This window comes from Schistocerca serialis, chromosome 11 (assembly GCF_023864345.2).
Source record: "Schistocerca serialis cubense isolate TAMUIC-IGC-003099 chromosome 11, iqSchSeri2.2, whole genome shotgun sequence".
In the NCBI taxonomy this organism is placed as follows: domain Eukaryota; kingdom Metazoa; phylum Arthropoda; class Insecta; order Orthoptera; family Acrididae; genus Schistocerca; species Schistocerca serialis.
Genome location: NC_064648.1, coordinates 12,713,899 through 12,731,768, shown reverse-complemented (window position 1 = coordinate 12,731,768; position 17,870 = coordinate 12,713,899). Strand labels below are relative to the sequence as shown.

At 41.8% G+C, this 17,870-nt stretch overlaps 1 protein-coding gene across 1 annotated transcript in view; it reads right to left on the bottom strand.

Moving 5' to 3' along the window:
* Positions 1–8,973: 8,973 nt before the first annotated feature.
* The window catches only part of LOC126427134 (uncharacterized), a 70,531-nt gene continuing 61,634 nt past the window's right edge, over positions 8,974–17,870 (bottom strand). The window contains exon 4 of the mRNA XM_050089358.1: positions 8,974–9,297. Within this exon, the coding sequence (XP_049945315.1) occupies positions 8,974–9,297 (324 nt within the window). The remainder of the gene's footprint in view (positions 9,298–17,870) is intronic.

Sequence of the window (17,870 nt, the reverse complement as noted above, 5' to 3'; positions counted from 1 at the left end):
CTATGTAAACGCGATGAACGATTCCCTTGATTAATAACTACGAACATTTAGGTGAGCTATATTCAGCAAAAAAAACTGAAAATGTGAAGCGAATAATTCGTGCATCGTCTAGTGACATTACTACAGTACCCAACTTCAAGATGTTAACTGGATTAAATGGACACAAAGTGCCTGTCCAGAAAACAACACGACGGGTGGAAGAATTTTGGTTGGAACTTCAGGGAATTTAATGTTCTCGAAATGTGACGGACACGCTTACCTGGACTGTCCAAGGATCGACGCCAGCTATGTGCCGTCCGAGGTTCTGCAACCAAGCTTCCACGGAATGTAAAAAACGAACTGCACGTGGACCAATTACTCGACGGGTCACGTCTGATCTGTAATTAGCAATGCTTTTACTCACTACGAACTGCATCACAACGACTATAATGGAAATAGGAAATGGACACGCTTATGTATTAATCACGTTGTTATACAACGATGTTACTGTGATCAAAAAACTTTACCACGACGATACTAACCTGTAAAAAATTATTGTGCAGCAGATGAATATGAACTGTGATAACGACACGATGTGTATAGGTCAACGCACCTGAAACATACGGACATTTTTCTCTGAAGTATTTCAAAACAATACTATGTAACTAAGAACATTCAACAATCTAAGTTGCATTGTGTTATAACGAATATTGTAAATTTAAAACTAAGTTACCTGTCATAGAATGTAGTCTTCATATGTAATCTTGGTTGAAAATTTTCTTTGTGCAACGACTGAGAAACGCGCGCACACGAACAATATGAACTGCAATACTGTGCCGCGTGATCTAACTGTACGACATAACGGCAGTGCCGCAGTCACACAGACGCTTCTGCGCATGCGCGCACTCTATCTGCCAACATAAGAACTTTTACGGCGCACCCGCGTCATTCAAAGTTGTATATAATGTGTATAATGTAGGTCATGTAAATAGTTGTACATAACTTAGATTTTCTTGTGCCTTTAGGTGAATTGCTCGCCTGCAGGTGTGTCCTTTCGCCTCGCAATTCAGGGGGCAATATAAAGGCACATTTGCATGCCGAGCGTGAGTTTCCTCGGAAACGCGAGATATTAATTAAATAAATAATCAGTGACAAATAACTAATCAGTGACAAATAAATAAAGCCTATGGCACACAACTGCAGTGCTGTGTCGCTGATAAATCAAAAGCACAATTACGTTACTCGTATGTTTGATTAAGAAGAGGGAGAGCTCTGGTAGAAGTGGTGCGAGAAGCACGTATTTTAGTTTATTGTCTGGCACACCGCCATATTTCATGTTATAGAAAATTACTGCGAGTTGCAACCATACTAGGCACTCGATTCTGAAAAGAATTTATATTTATAAAAGTAAGTAGGATTATGAACTGTAGGCTTATTCATTGAATATATCTGATTTAACTAACTGTGTAATTTTTTGTTTAGTAGACAATCACCTCTGTACGACGTTTTGGCATGGCTGGCAAATTATTGTAATATTGAGATTTAGATTATGAGTCCGCACCTACCGCAGCAGTCTTTGGAAACGATTTAATTACGAAGTCCGATTATTTCAGTTTTATTTCACGGTCAACTACGAGTAACATTGCCTTTACGAAAAAGCCATTGTCAAGCGTCTGATACCAAATAATTAAAACCTGACGACTCATAGGAGAGACAATCATACAGATAAAATAATTAATATTTTATTTTATTTTATTAATTTTATATAGTGTTGTCTGAAAGCTGACGTAGTCCCTCAGCCAGAGATTTATTTTCATTTTCATTTCAGCCACATGTTACACTTTCCACCTTCTAATACCATGTCACCCTCACAACACCTCCGCAACGACCCCATTAAGTTTTACTTACATTCCCTCCGCAAACATGCCTTCGCCCTAGCCAGATTACACTCCCATATTTTATTTTCTCAGGCTTGTCTGACATTTGGCATCACCCCCAAAGGCCTCACACTTAAAGTTCCCATCTCTGGCTGCAACCCTTCTTTCCATCAGTCCCTATACCAGTTCCAAACTGAACAATCCATTGCCCTCACCCACCTAATCCTTCAGCTACACACCCACTCAGCCAATCAACACACTCGTCAACTCCTATCCTTAATAAAAGTCCTCAATCTTTCCTCTCCCACATCCACACCGGCTGTTCAGAGCATCCTCCTACAGGCCAACCGCAAATTGGAACAGCATGCCACCCTCCACCTTAAAAAACTATCCAATCTCCTGGTTTCCCACCTCCGGAAAGGCAACTCACTCATCCTTCACAACCTTTCCAGCAAACCTCAACTTCCTCTCATTGCACACAAACCCAGTCTCTCCCATGTACTCAATCTCCCACTTCCAGCTCCACTCCCTCCAAAACCTCAAAATTCCAATCAACACAATCTTGAACCACAACACCCCAATTCAGTAGTTAACCTTTCCTCCAAACCTCTCTCCCAATCTGAAACCCCTGTCCTATCCAAAGGCCTCACCTTCAGCCCCACTCCCAGATTCAACCAAACAGCCCTCGTCAAAGATTTACTGTCCTACACCTGTACTCTCTGCTGGAAATATCACTTTGCCACGAAGAAAAATGATCCTAATCCTACTCCTAATGATCCAACTCCCCAAGACACTATCCAAATTGAACTCTGCCTGGAACAGTTCCGTCCTCTGTCACAGCGGGACCCACCTCCTCTTCCTCAAAATCACCCTCTCCAAACCTTCCAGGAATTTCTAACTTCCAGCCTTGCCTCTCAATCCTTCTTAAAAAACCTTAATCCTACTCCCAACATCACCACTGCTGAAGCCCAGGCTATCTGTGATCTGAAGGCTGACCGATCCATCGCCATTCTTCCGGCGGACAAGGGTTCCACGACTGTGGTTCTTGATCGTCGGGAGTATGTGGCTGAGGGACTACGTCAGCTTTCAGACAACACTACTTACAAAGTTTGCCAAGGTAATCCCATTCCTGATGTCCAGGCGGAGCTTCAACGAATTCTCAGAACCTTAGGCCCCCTACAAAACCTTTCACCTGACTCCATCAACCACCTGACCCCACCAACACCCCGCACCCCTACCTTCTACCTTCTTCCTAAAATTCACAAACCCAATCATCCCGGCCGTCCCATTGTAGCTGGTTACCAAGCCCCCACAGAACGCATCTCTGCCTACGTAGATCAACACCTTCAACCCATTACATGCAGTCTCCCATCCTTCATCAAAGACACCAACCACTTTCTCGAATGCCAGGAATCCCTACCCAGTCTGTTACCCCCGGAAACCATTCTTGTAACCATTGATGCCACTTCCTTATACACAAATATTCCGCATGTCCAGAGCCTTGCTGCGATGGAGCACTTCCTTTCACGCCGATCACCTGCCACCCTACCTAAAACCTCTTTCCTCATTACCTTAGCCAGCTTCATCCTGACCCACAACTTCTTCACTTTCGAAGGCCAGACATACCAACAATTAAAGGGAACAGCCATGGGTACCAGGATGGCCCCCTCGTACGCCAACCTATTCATGGGTCGCTTAGAGGAAGCCTTCTTGGTTACCCAGGCCTGCCAACCCAAAGTTTGGTACAGATTTATTGATGACGTTTTCATGATCTGGACTCACAGTGAAGAAGAACTCCAGAATATCCTCTTTAACCTCAACTCCTTTGGTTCCATCAGATTCACCTGGTCCTACTCTAAATCCCATGCCACTTTCCTTGACGTTGACCTCCACCTGTCCAATGGCCAGCTTCACACGTCTGTCCACATCAAACCCACCAACAAGCAACAGTACCTCCATTACGACAGCTGCCACCCATTCCACATCAAGCGGTCCCTTCCCTACAGCCTAGGTCTTCATGGCAAACAAATCTGCTCCAGTCCGGAATCCGTGAACCATTACACCAACAACCTGAAAACAGCTTCGCATCCCGTAACTACCCTCCCAACCTGGTACAGAAGCAAATAACCAGAGCCACTTCCTCATCTCCTCAAACCCAGAACCTCCCACAGAAGAACCCCAAAAGTGCCCCACTTGTGACAGGATACTTTCCGGGACTGTATCAGACTCTGAATGTGGCTCTCCAGCAGGGATACGACTTCCTCAAATCCTGCCCTGAAATGAGATCCATCCTTCATGAAATCCTCCCCACTCCACCAAGAGTGTCTTTCTGCCGTCCACCTAACCTTCGTAACCTCTTAGTTCATCACTATGAAATCCCCAAACCACCTTCCCTACCCTCTGGCTCCTACCCTTGTAACCGCCCCCGGTGTAAAACCTGTCCCATGCACCCTCCCACCACCACCTACTCCAGTCCTGTAATCCGGAAGGTGTACACGATCAAAGGCAGCGCCACGTGTGAAAGCACCCACGTGATTTACCAACTGACCTGCCTACACTGTGAAGCCTTCTATGTGGGAATGACCAGCAACAAACTGTCCATTCGCATGAATGGACACAGGCAGACAGTGTTTGTTGGTAATGAGGATCACCCTGTGGCTAAACATGCCTTGGTGCATGGCCAGCACATCTTGGCACAGTGTTACACCGTCTGGGTTATCTGGATACTTCCCACTAACACCAACCTGTCAGAACTCCAGAGATGGGAACTTGCCCTTCAGCATATCCTCTCTTCTCACTATCCGCCAGGCCTCAATCTCCACTAATTTCTAATTTCAATTTGCTGCCGCTCATACCTCACCTGTCTTTCAACAACGTCTTTGCCTCTGTACTTCCGCCTCGACTGACATCTCTGCCCAAACTCTTTGCCTTTACAAATGTCTGCTTGTGTCTGTGTATATGCGGATGGATATGTGTGTTTGTGCGCGCGAGTGTATACCTGTCCTTTTTTCACCCCTAAGGTAAGTCTTTCCGCTCCCGGGATTGGAATGACTCCTTACCCTCTCCCTTAAAACCCACATCCTTTCGTCTTTCCCTCTCCTTCCCTCTTTCCTGATGAGGCAACAGTTTGTTTCGAAAGCTTGAATTTTGTGTGTATGTTTGTGTGTGTGTCGACCTGCCAGCACTTTCATTTGGTAAGTCTCATCATCTTTGTTTTTATATATGTATATAAAATAGAGGGAAACATTCCACATGGGAAAAATATATCTAAAAACCAAGATGATGAGACTTACCAAACGAAAGCGCTAGCACGTCGATAGATACACAAACACACACAAACATACACACAAAATTCTAGCTTTTGCAACCAACGGTTGCTTCATCAGGAAAGAGGGAAGGAGAGGGAAAGACGAAAGGATGTCTCATTTGTGCTGAGCTACTACCATAGGAGTTTTGCTCTCCCAAAATCTAAATCTAGCTCTATGCCAATTAACTGTACCAGAAAGATGAAAAGTGGGTTCATACAAAAAATATAATAGCTCAGAAAAAATGTGCACCTCCATTTCTTCTAGAATTCCTGTGCAAAATTCTTACCTTTTGGTGAGGTCATCAGATGCAATGCTTGCAACAATTCCAGTGTGTATGATTTCTGATGGAGTCAGTTTCCGAACTCACCATATCTCGAGTTGAAAGGTTTTAAGTTTATTGTTCACTCGTGTCACGGATTTCCTAGGGCGCCTTTTGTAAGTTGCGCAGATACCTTTGACATCTTCACTCTATGTTTAAGGATGACCCTCACTTTTCCATTTGCAGATGCGCCAATTTTCTGTGATTTTCAGTGGCACTCGTACATTTGTTTACTGGCAGGCAGCTCTCTGTCAAATTGTTATCAAAATACACATTTCACACTAACAGTGGACTCCGATTTTGCTAATTGCAGCACAGAAAACAAATGCCTCCGTGGTGTCTCCATTTTCCTACGAATGAGCAACAGCAGCACTGCACCTTTAATTGAACTTCTATGTCAACTGCTCAAAAGTTTCCACTTTTCTCTGTCTGGAGTTGCATTTCTATCCTTTATAGTATGTAAAAGATTAATCCCAGAAATATGCCACTCCTCTTTGAATAACCCTGTATTTTGGCAAGTGTAGTCCTTTAAAATGACTGTCGTGTATGAGGCACAGACTGACAAGCCACAGTGGAAGAGATGCGCCGCACTAGCTCCGAATACGAGTAGGTGCGCGATCGAATGCCGGGCACTCGTGGACAGGCGATACCGAGAGGATAACCTAGGCACGTAAAGCGCCAACCCAACTGATTTTTGTAGTTCAGTTAGGCCCTGATCAGTTTGTGAGTTCACCACTATGCAACTTTACAAATCTTAATCTGAAAATGCAGCATTTGCAGTGAACTTTGTGTTTCAGTGTGAAGCTCGTATCTCTGCCTCAAATCTGTTCCTCACTACAGGATAATAACCAATACCAAGCGTCATTGCTTCTGCTGCTGCTGCTGCTGCTGCTGCTGCTGCTACTACTACTACTACTACTACTACTACTACTACTACTACTACTACCACTATTATTATACAGTTATATCACAACCATCATCGTGTATCGGTATTTATCTACATAATTTAATTTCATTTTTGTGAGTTCAATGTATCATTACAAGATATGAAATATGCACTTGTGCTGACATGAATGCATGAACAAAAGGTGTTTATGGTTTTCTTCTCTTCCCCCCCCCCCCCCTCTCTCTTGCCTAAGTGTGAGGTTTACTTTGTTCAGATACTGTTGCCCCATGTGTCAGCGTTATCAACCATCACTGCAAATACATGTGCTCACTGAACACTATCTACAGAAAATTCTATACTGTATTTTTTTTAAATTTTGAGTGCATATTCCACAGGGAGTTATTTTTGTGTGTGCATAACAATGAAACAATGACAGTCCAGGCCACAGTGGTTCCTGATAATGGTTAATTGTGGACAACAGTTAATGTATCACAGGTAAAGGGACTCTGAAGTGTGTAACTGAACTGTAGTATACTGAATTTTTACATCCAAGTGCTGGGACCAGCTCTTGACATACAGTTAAACCCCTGCTTTCACTTTTCAGTGGAATAACACACACACACACACACACACACACACACACACACACACACACACACACACACACACACACACAGCACACACACAAAGTGTAAGTTGCAGGAAAGTGCAAAATACAGGAAAGCATTGGAAACAAACCAAGTAAAAAATGAATAAATTTATCTTACTGTCATTCTCTTTATATTGTTCAAAATCAGAAATTATAACAATCTAAATTTTGCCTATTTAAAAAAAAAAACTGAAATAATTGTTTTTGCTTCTTTCTAACAGCAATTTGTTGTGTTCTTTTGTTAAACCACATTAAAAGAGCATTTTAATTCTACTGTCAAACTTATTACTGGTAATCATTATAAACCTATGGTAAATAAAACTTGTAACACAATATTGGTTGAAACATTAATGTTGGGAGTCTTTAATAAATGGAGAACAACAGACACAAATAAATGGAGAACAACAGACACAAAATCATACAGCTTGTTGTTGACAAGGAGATCACACGGTTCAGGAACATCCTGGGCGAGGAAGAGGACGGAAATTGCAACATTATGGAGCATCTCGAGGAGGAATATTTACGTCTTACACTAAGTTGTACCGACATAAGACTGCGTGCCTCGTACGGATTCATGTATTTTACACTGAAGTAACAACAATTCGTGAAAGCTCGTTATAGAGTGATGTCTTGTTTGTATAAATGACTGAAATTAAATCAAAGCTGTGGTAATACAAGACAATGAGCAGAAGGAAGGCTGCTACTACAGTCAATACTGTCAGGTCACGATCATCATTCGGGAAGTGCCTCAGCGTGCTTTCCCACCCTTCCAAATACTGCGTACCTATAAACAGGTGGCTGTGGCCAAACATGATGACAATGAAAATCTCACTTACTATGCTAACGCTGTCTGACACGATTATTAACTTTGTGTATAGTCTCCATTTTCTGCTTTGTTCCGAGGTTGACTTTGAGTAGGAATACAATGCACTTTTTGCAGATATCTGCACGAAAAACAAAGTCAAATGTTGTGATAACGTCAAAGAAAACTTAAAGGTGCGGGAAATGTCGTAACACAGAATCAGTGACGACAGGAAAGTACTGAATTCAGAGAATGTGACTCCTGATTGTAATGACAAAAATGAATATAAAAAGCAAGAAAATGTAAAATGTGAGAATGTAAACACAGTGGTTTACTGTATTTATTTTCGGGAGTTTAGCATGACATTCACACGATCACACTTTCATATGCGAGCTGCAGTAGAAAGCCATTTTTGCCAAATGTTTCACAATAAAATTACATAGTACCAAAACATATGTTCCACTACAAGCTTGCACAGTAGCATGCACAGTCCCCTCACATACGAGTTGCCAAGTTTCTCATACTGTTGCTACTGTGCAGCAAAAAGTAGAAGAGAAGTAAAAGATGACAGAATATTGCTGATGTAAATGGGAAAGTAATGGGCCCAGAATTGTGCCCTGAGGGATAAACATTTCAAAAACTTCCTCTTCCACAGGCTGTGCATACGCAATCAATCGACAGTGGCATATGTTAAATTATAAGTCCCCATTCTGAAATGACACAGTCTACCCATTAATTTCACTACGAAGCCCCATCTACAGACTAATGTGAAAAAAACTGAGAAACCCAAAATGTGCGAGTGAGTCAGGTCTGCCGGGTACTACCGAATCACACAGAACTGAACTGGGCACAACTGTTAAATACAGCGGCACTATTAGCTACGAGTGAAAGTAATTACGTAATAAACGTGACAGAAGATGTTTGAAGACATAGATATGTTTACTGAACTAGACCTAGCTTAAAAGCACTGTAACAATAATTAGATGTCTCCTTAACATTTTGTATCTCGTGTCCCTATGTATATGTAACGGTGAAATATGCCAAATGTCTTTTACATAGTGTGAAAAATACCGAACATACGAGAACAGTATTCGTCAAGCAAAAGTTGGCTCGAGTAAAAGTTAGACATTCGTACGAGGAGAGGTAATAGTACTCACCTCGTTCCATCCACCGACCACTTTATTTGTAAGCACTTTAGCGTGTTCTTCTTGGCATTCAGAAAGTACTTCAGATCATCCGTATCGACAGACATACGTCCGAAGTCAATCTCGACCAGTCGGGGGCACCCGTCACCCAAAGGTCTCAGCACACAAGGACGCAGGACGCAAGTCGTCCCCACGTATCTCTCTTGCAGACACAGCACACGGAGGTACTGCAGACGCGACACCGCCTCTGAAAATTTCTCGGTCTTCAGCAGCTCGTCGGGTGCCGTCAGCACGTGTATCCCGGAGCACTGCTCGACCGAGTTCTTCACCGTCTGCAACCGCACACTTCCTGTAGTACAGTAACACTTCTGAGCTAAGGAGTGGGATACACTGAAACAAAAGAAGCACTATTAATGGTCGTTCAAACAGATGCTTTCTGCCTCTTCTGAAGCACCTGACCAATTTCCAGCAACAGAAGTTGCACAGCAGCTAAACAGATGGCCACAGAGGAAGTCAGTAACTGCGGTGAACGAGAGGAAAGCACCCGCACCATCCACGCTCACCAAACTGACTTCCCATCAGCTAACAGGTGTCCTCCCTTCTGATGACTCCCGAGTCAGTTCGTATTGTCGATGTCACAGCTGCTCACACCACCGTGTGTCTTTTTTGATCCCAGGAAACACTCTGAATGGCCTACATTTCAGAACAACTGACCTCTACTCTTCTTCCTTGTTGTTAATTGACTATGTGCCACCCCAGTAATCATATATACATTGAGACAAAGTAGTTACTGGGCAAAAGCTCAATGGATCAGAATGGAAATACATTAGTGGAGTTTCCTCAGTTCAGAAGGAGTTTTTCAGTAAAAAATGCTTACTACCCAAAAGGTTCATTTAGGTCCATTATGGCTTATTTAATGTTTTTTTTTTTTAGTTGTTTTAAGCTGTAATATGATACCAATGCAACACTTGACCAACATTATTTTAAGAAACAAACTATCACATACAAAAACAGCATTAAATGTGTGATTACATATGAGTTAATGTGTTAATGTTCAGCATGTGAACAAGAAAAGGTTTAGTAAAGGTTTGAAATTATGTTTGAAGTGTGCTGAAAGTCAATGGCCATCCTATTCATCAAACACTGGAGGAGTATTATTCGGATAACTTTTTGCTGTTTTAAGCAAAATGCAGTCTTTCAAACGTCTCAGTGCTTACGATTAAATATCTCCCTGGATATCACAAGATATGTTTAATTCAGTTGACGAAAGGAGAAAATATAAAAATCCAGCAAATGAAGCAGTTGAAGGGGAGTACACACATCTAAAAAATGAGATTAACAAAAAATCCAAAATGGCTAAGCAGGAGTGGTTTGAAGACATAGGATACAGAAGTATATATAACCCAGTGAAAGATAGATACCACCTGAAGGAAAGTTAGAGAGACATTTTCAGAAAAGGAAAGCATCTGTACAAATAACAAGAGGCCAGATGGAAAACCAGTCCTAAGCAAGAAGGGAAAGGTGACTGGTGGAGGGAGTATGCAAAAGGTGTACACAAGGGAAATGAACTTGAAGGCAATATTATGGTAAAGCAAGAGGATACAGATGAAGACGAGATGGGAGATACCATACGATACTGCGAGAGTCGAAACGAGGCCCCTAGAATAGACAACATTCCCTCTGAACTAATGATATCCTGGTATGTAAGATATATGAGACAGGTAAAGTACCCTCAGACTTGAAGACGAATATCATAATTCCTATTCCAAAGAAATCAAATGCTGACAGGTCTGAATATTACCAAACTAACAGTTTCATAAGTTCTGGTTCCAAAATAATAGCACAAATTCTTTTCAGGTGAATCAAAAAACTGGTAGCACTCAACCTCGGGGAACATATTTTTGGATTTCAGAGAAATGTAGGGACACCCGAGGCAATACTGACCCTATGACTTACCTTAGGAGATAGATTAAGGAAAGGCAAGCTTACTCTTATAGATTTTGTAGGGTTGCAGACAGCTTTTGACAATGTTAAGCGGGATACAATCTTTAGTTCCGAAGGTAGCACATGTAACGTGTCAGGACCAAAAGGTTGTATACAACTTGTACAGACACCAGGTGGCAGTTACGAGTTGAGGGGCACGAAAAGGAAGGGAGTGAGACAGGGTTTTAGCCTATCCCCGATGTTATTCAGTCTCTACACTGAATGATCAGTAAACAAAACTACAGAAAAAATTGGAGTAGGAATTAAAGTTCAGAGAGAAGAAATAAAAACTTTGAGGCTTGCCGACAACATTGTAATTCTGTCAGGCAACAAAGAACTTGGAAGAGCAGTTGAACTGAGTGGATAGTGTCTTATAAAGAGAAAATAGGATACAAAGTAAAACAAAGGTAATGGAATGTAGTCAAATTAAATCAGGGGATGCCGAGGGAATTAGATTCAGAAATGAGACACTAAAAGTAATAGATGAGTTTTGCTGATGAGGGCTTAAGTAGAGAGGATATAAACTGTAGACTGGTAATAGCAGGAACAGAGTTTTTTAAGAAGAGAAATTTGTTGACATGAAACATGGATATAAGTGTCAGGAAGTTGAAATGTGGTGCTACAGAAGATTGCCAAAGATTAGACGGATAGATCATATAATTAATGAAAAGGTACTGAACAGAACTGGGGAAAAAAGAAATCTGTGGCATAACTTGACTAAAAGAGCTCAATGGTTGACAGGACACATTCTGAAAAATCAAGCACTTACCAGTTTATTACTGGAGGGAACTACTGGGGGTAAAATCATAATAAAATAAGAGAAAGCAGAGTTCACACAGAAAGATTTAGGTTTGTTATTCCTGCACGCTCTTCAAGACTGGAACGGTAGAGTGGTAGCCTAAGTGTGGATCTATGAACTCTCTGCCAGGCACTTAATTGTGAATTGCATAGTAATTGTGTAGATGTCAAAGGGACATACAGAGTGTACATAAAGTCCAGGAATACTTTCAATTATTTATTGTGCAAGAACTAAACATTGTACAGATGTCATACATATTGCATTTTGAAGAGAAACTATGAAAGTTTTTTGTACAAAAATTCGATGTGCAAACCACGAGTGGTTATCAAATTCTTGCCGTACCCGTCCCAGCACGGCATAGTCGACTGTGGCAGTCGCTTCCCGTATTCTCTCCCAGAGCTCTGCTACATCACGTGATAACGGAGGTACATACACCAGGTCTTTAATGGTCCCCACACAAAAAAGTCACACGGAGTGAGATCTGGCGATCAGGGATGCCATTTCGTGAAACAGCTGTCCCCTTCTGTAGCACGGCCGATCCATCGATGCGATAGCTCCGTGTTCGGGTACCCACGAACTTCACGATGAAATTGGGGTGGAGCCCCGTCCTGCTGAAAAATGAACGGAAAGTCCGATTGCATTCGAGGCATCAGCCATCGCTGCAACATGTCCGGGTAGGAATGTCCAGTGACAGTGCTCTCGACCAGAAGAATCACCCGTACAGTTTTCGACATGACGAGGCACAAAAAAACACTTACCTTTGGGGAATCACGCTCAAATTCAATGCATTTGTGTGGATGCTTTGTAGCCCAGATTCGACAGTTACGCCTGTTCACTTTCCCATCAGTGTGAAAAGTAGCTTCACCGCTAAAAATTTAGCGATCAACAATGCCATCCGCATTCTCATTCAGTTGTTGCAACTGTGAACAAAACTCAAAATGCTCATCTTTGTTGTCGCCATTGAGCTTCTGCACTAACTCCAATTTGAACAGTTTCACAGACAGCTTCTGTCGCAGGACTTTCCGCACTGTCATCGGAGCCATTTCGAGTTCACGGGATGCGTGACCTACCAATTTCTTTGGACTGCTTACGAATGTCCCTCGCATGTGCTCCACATTCACTTCACCCACACTGGGACACCCGCTTGTCTTGCCGGGCATGAGAAATCCGTCTTAACGAATTTGCTGTGCCAGCGGTAAATAGCCTTCCTTGTCGGTGGCTTCTTACTGTACTTGGTTCTAAACATCTGTCGAACAGCTGTAGCACACTCGTTTTTGTCGAACTCCGACACAAAGAAAGCTCGCTCTGCACCTGAACTCACCACATTTGCGACTAGTGCCAACTATCGGCAAATTACCCAACTATGCTGTGGTGGTATATGTGAAAAAAACTTTCAGGTTTTCTCTTCAAAATTACATATGTATGATACCTGTACAATGTTTAGTTCTTGTGCAATAAATTATTTGAAGTGTTTTTGGGCTTTATGTACACCCTGTATATTGCAGTTATTTCGAAATGACGGAGCCTGCACAGGACAGAATAACTGTAGTGTGAAGAGCTGCATCAAACCAATCTTCAGACTGAAGACATCAACAACCATATCTCCTAATCTATCTGTGCTATGTGTGGATACTGTCTGCAAAACATGTTGAAAATAGAGTTAGTAGTGAAGAAGTAATAGAGTAATGCCTGATGTGGATGTTTCACTGCATGAACAGTGAAAATGTGATAAGTGATGAAATTTTTTCCTTTCATTATTTTGTGTGTGTGCGTGTGTGTGTGTGTGTGTGTGTGTGTGTAAGTATACAGTCTGGGTAATGTGTGTGCTGTGTGTTATGCAGCCTCAAGATGTGCACAATTTTGAACTGTAATACTTGTTTTATTACATTAAATCTTTGACTTAGGATTATACCTCTCAATGGGTATATTATGACAGCATTTTCTTTTAAGGTCAGACAGTAATTATATGAAGTACCGAAAATCAATTGTTTGTTGCCCCTGTAGGCTATTACGCAGCCAATCTGCAATGGGGACCATTATCGTGTCAGCCATTTAGTGATACGGATTTCAGCAGTTTCAATTAAAGCAAGCAAAAAACAATGCCACAGATATCTCTAATAAGCCAACCAGAAACTGTTTCATCCACAAAACAACACTGCAACCTATTTATACAGAAGCAATGCCAAGCTGGTTATTTCGGCTCCTAATACCCAATGTGAGTATTTGCAAGCACAGGAAAAGTGATGGAAAGGTGAAGAGAAAGCTAACAGTCTGAGCAAACAAGACTTGGTGGGTGCCAGTTCACTGACCCCTTCTGAAGTACACCCACAACTCCCACACTTATCCATCCCACGCACCCGCACGCAACTCACTCGCACGCGACCGCCGTCTCGAGCTGCTCGGGCCAGGGTGCAAGCTACTGCTGTGCAAGATGGGAGAAAATCTGGGTGGTGGGAGTAAGCTGGGGGCAGGAATGGGAAGGGATGGCAGGATAGAAGTGGGGGACGGTAGAGTCCTGCTTGTGGGAGCATAAGGGACAGGCTGGGTGTAGTAACCAAAACCAACTGCGGGAACGCCTTCGGCTGCAGATCGGAGCCGCCAGGTGGGGAAGCCGCCGGCGGTGGAGCACGCAACACCGGGTAAACACGAGGACGAGTCGGACGACAGACCAATGACAACCGACAACAACCGACCACGACCGACTATGACCGACACAACGAGGAAGAGATAAACAATGGGGGCTTGTAGAAACCACAACACCAAACACCGACAGTAAATCCACTCAGAACCAGAGCCAGGCAAATGTCAACAATGAGCAATGACCAGAACGCAGTACTGCCGAGAGAGAAACGAAATCCAGAGCGAGTACCAGACTGGCCGGACTAGGGCAGAGTGGGTACCTGTATACGAAACCGGAGAGAGCGGCTATTGGCCGCTGTCTGCGGTGGTACCCTTGCTGCGCGAGAGCCGCTGCGCGGAATAGCCGCCGCAGACATGGAGCCCTCTACGGGCTGACCACGTCCATTTGTTCTGGTGCGTGTTCGACTTCCACAGCGGGAGGTACTAGAGTGGGGAGAGGGGAGGGCAACTAGGTGCAGTCGGTAGATTAGAGAAGGGGCAGGGGGTGGGAAAGGAGAGTGGAAAAGGAAGAAGTGCAGTGCTGAGGGGTAATGAGGAAGGGGACAGGTGGGTGAAGGACAATGGACAATAACTAATGAAGCTTCAGCCTGGGAGGGTTATTGGTACTCGGGATGTATTGCAGGGAGAGTTACCACCTGCAAAATTCAGAGAAACTGGTACTGTTAGGAAGGACACATGTTAGGAAAGATCCAGATGGCACAAGCAGTGAAGCAGTAATTAAAATGGAGAATGTCCTGAAGAGCAGCCTACTCAGCAACTGTGGGGTCCAGCCGTTTCTCGGCCACAGTTTGCCGCTAGTGGTTTGTGCACACAGACAGCCTGACAGTTGTCGTGCCTACTTAGAAAGCAGCACAGTGGTTGCGACTTAGCTCATAAATCGCACGATCGGTTTCACAGGTAGCCCTGCCTTCGATGGGATTAGGTAATGCTTGTGACCGGAATTTCATTTATTATCATTCTTTGCATCATTTACATGATATAGGAAATGTCATAATACTGTCCAGGATATGCACAGCAGACTATTACAAATTTCTATCAAACACATAAAATTAACACTGTATAATATGTTGAAAATTAAAATATGCTCCTTTAACATGTACCGTATGTGATGAATTTATATATATTTAGTACATTTTCGGAAACATATTGCACATAATTTAGAGTTAAAAGAGTATAAAGGAGACATGGAATTGACAATGAGAACAACATGATATTGACAATACAACTATCAGTTAGTGACTTAAGGATTCAAAATATTCCTCTATGCTATAAAAACATTTATTTAGCAGATACTTTTTTAATTCCGACTTAAATTTTCCTTCATCTTCTGTTCCCCTGATGCAGTGTGGCAGAGCATTATAGAGCACCCCCTGTTAACTTCCCAGAATTTCTTAAGCTCGAACCTTGCCTCACCGTAATTTAATCCACAGTGGCTCACATGTTTTTGAGTTTTTGTTTTCCTTGTTCTTTCTACATGCAGATTCTTACAGATATGTGTATTGTAGTCATGAAGATCTGAATTTACACGTAAACTACTCGAGTGTGTTCTTGTATGCAGTATGCTTTTTAATATGTGCAAAGATGGTACTGTAAGTATGTTTAGCGGCATGAACAAGGGATTGCAGTGTGTTTGTGGAGAGCTGTGTGTAATAATTCTAATGGCCCTTTTCTGTAATTTAAAAACCTCTCTCAAGCGACATTTAGTTGCACCCACAATGTTATTCCATAGGATATAATAGAATCGAAATACGCCATATACACTAATCTTGTACACTCTGCACTGCAAACTCTGGAAGTTATTCTCAGTGCAAAACATGCTGAACTGAATTTGTTTGGATATGTATGTGACACGGGCTTTCCAGCTCAAGTGTTGATCAATGTACATGCCCAAAAATTTTGTACAGCAGACTTTCTGTCTGTCTTATTACATAAAACCACTGTTGCACCCTCTTCACAACTTTTTCAGCTGTACTGAATAAGGATTTGCTGTCATCACTTATAATTATGCTTGTATCATCTGCAAATAACATAATTTTTGATGATCTGTTCGGCCTTTCAATGTCATTTATATAGATTAGGAATAATAGGGGGCCACTATCTTATGCGTATCCTCATTTTTGAATAATGGTTTAACCTTAGAAATTTTCAGCCTTTTGGGGAACTCACCTTCACTGAATGATAAATTGACAATATCTACCAGTGGTTCCAAGATTTGTGAGCCGACTTTTTCTATTATTGTCACTGACACTTCATCCAGTCCTGCAGACATTTTAGATTTCATACTGTTAATTACTTTCAATATTTCATATGTATTAGTGGGACTTCTTATCATGCTACTGACTACTTTTGGTGCTGTTGTTTGGTAAGGCTCTTGCTTAATTTGTCAGGTACACTTAGAAAGTAGTTGTTAATGTAATTGGGCAAGACTTCCTTCTTTATTTCAATGTTATCACTAGATTTAAGTACAATATCCTGGTCTTTAGAGCTTTTTCCTATTTCTCTTTTAACAATTTCCCATGTGGTCCTTGATTTATTGTCTGACTTCCTTATTAGTCTATCATTACTTAATACTTTTGCTAGATTAATTATCCTTCTATATGCCTTTTTGTAGTTACTAACATATTTTTTTTAAAGTAATGTCGGTATTGGTTTTCATTTCAGTGTTTAGTCTTTTCATAGTCTTGGAAGAGTTTTTAATGCCAGACGTGAACCAAGAATTTGTGTGTGTATGGCTAGATGAGTTGATTTTAACTAATCTTTTTGAAAAGCACATCTAAAAATCTGTCATGAAAAGAGAGAGAGCATCTGTATCAGTTTGTGACAATACTTCTGCCCTAGATTGGTTAGTCAGTGTGATACCAAACTGGTTGCAGTTTTCGGGAGAGAAAATTCTCTTATACATGTGATGTACTGTTTTTGTATGTATTGGAACTGTGAGCACTTTAATAATAAGTGCATTATGATCAGATATTCCTAGGTCAATATTCAAAACTTCTGTATCTGGGCTTTCTATATTTGAAATTATATTATCTATGAAACTTTTTTGAAGTGTTTGTTACCCTTGTAGGACTGTTTATGTTAGAATATAGGTTGAAACTATGTGAAATATTGAGGAATTTAATTTTAAATGAACTACCTACCAACATATTGACATTAAAGTCCCCACATACAATTACTGATGTCTTCTCATCATGTAAGAAGCTCAGCAGTTCTTGAGTCTACTTAAAAAAATTCTGGGTCATCACATGGTGATCTATACACTGACATGACTGTTATTTTCCTATTTTTTACACTCATTTGCACTGCTGTTGCCTCAAAATGTTTTTCTATGCTCAGGAGTTCAGCTTCGGGTCTGTTTTTCACTTTAATATCTGATTTTACATAAATGCAGACACCCCCATTCTTGGCTTCCTTCCTATAAAAATGATCAACCAAGGTATATGGGGAAATATTAATGTATTCTAATTCATAATTTTTGCACCA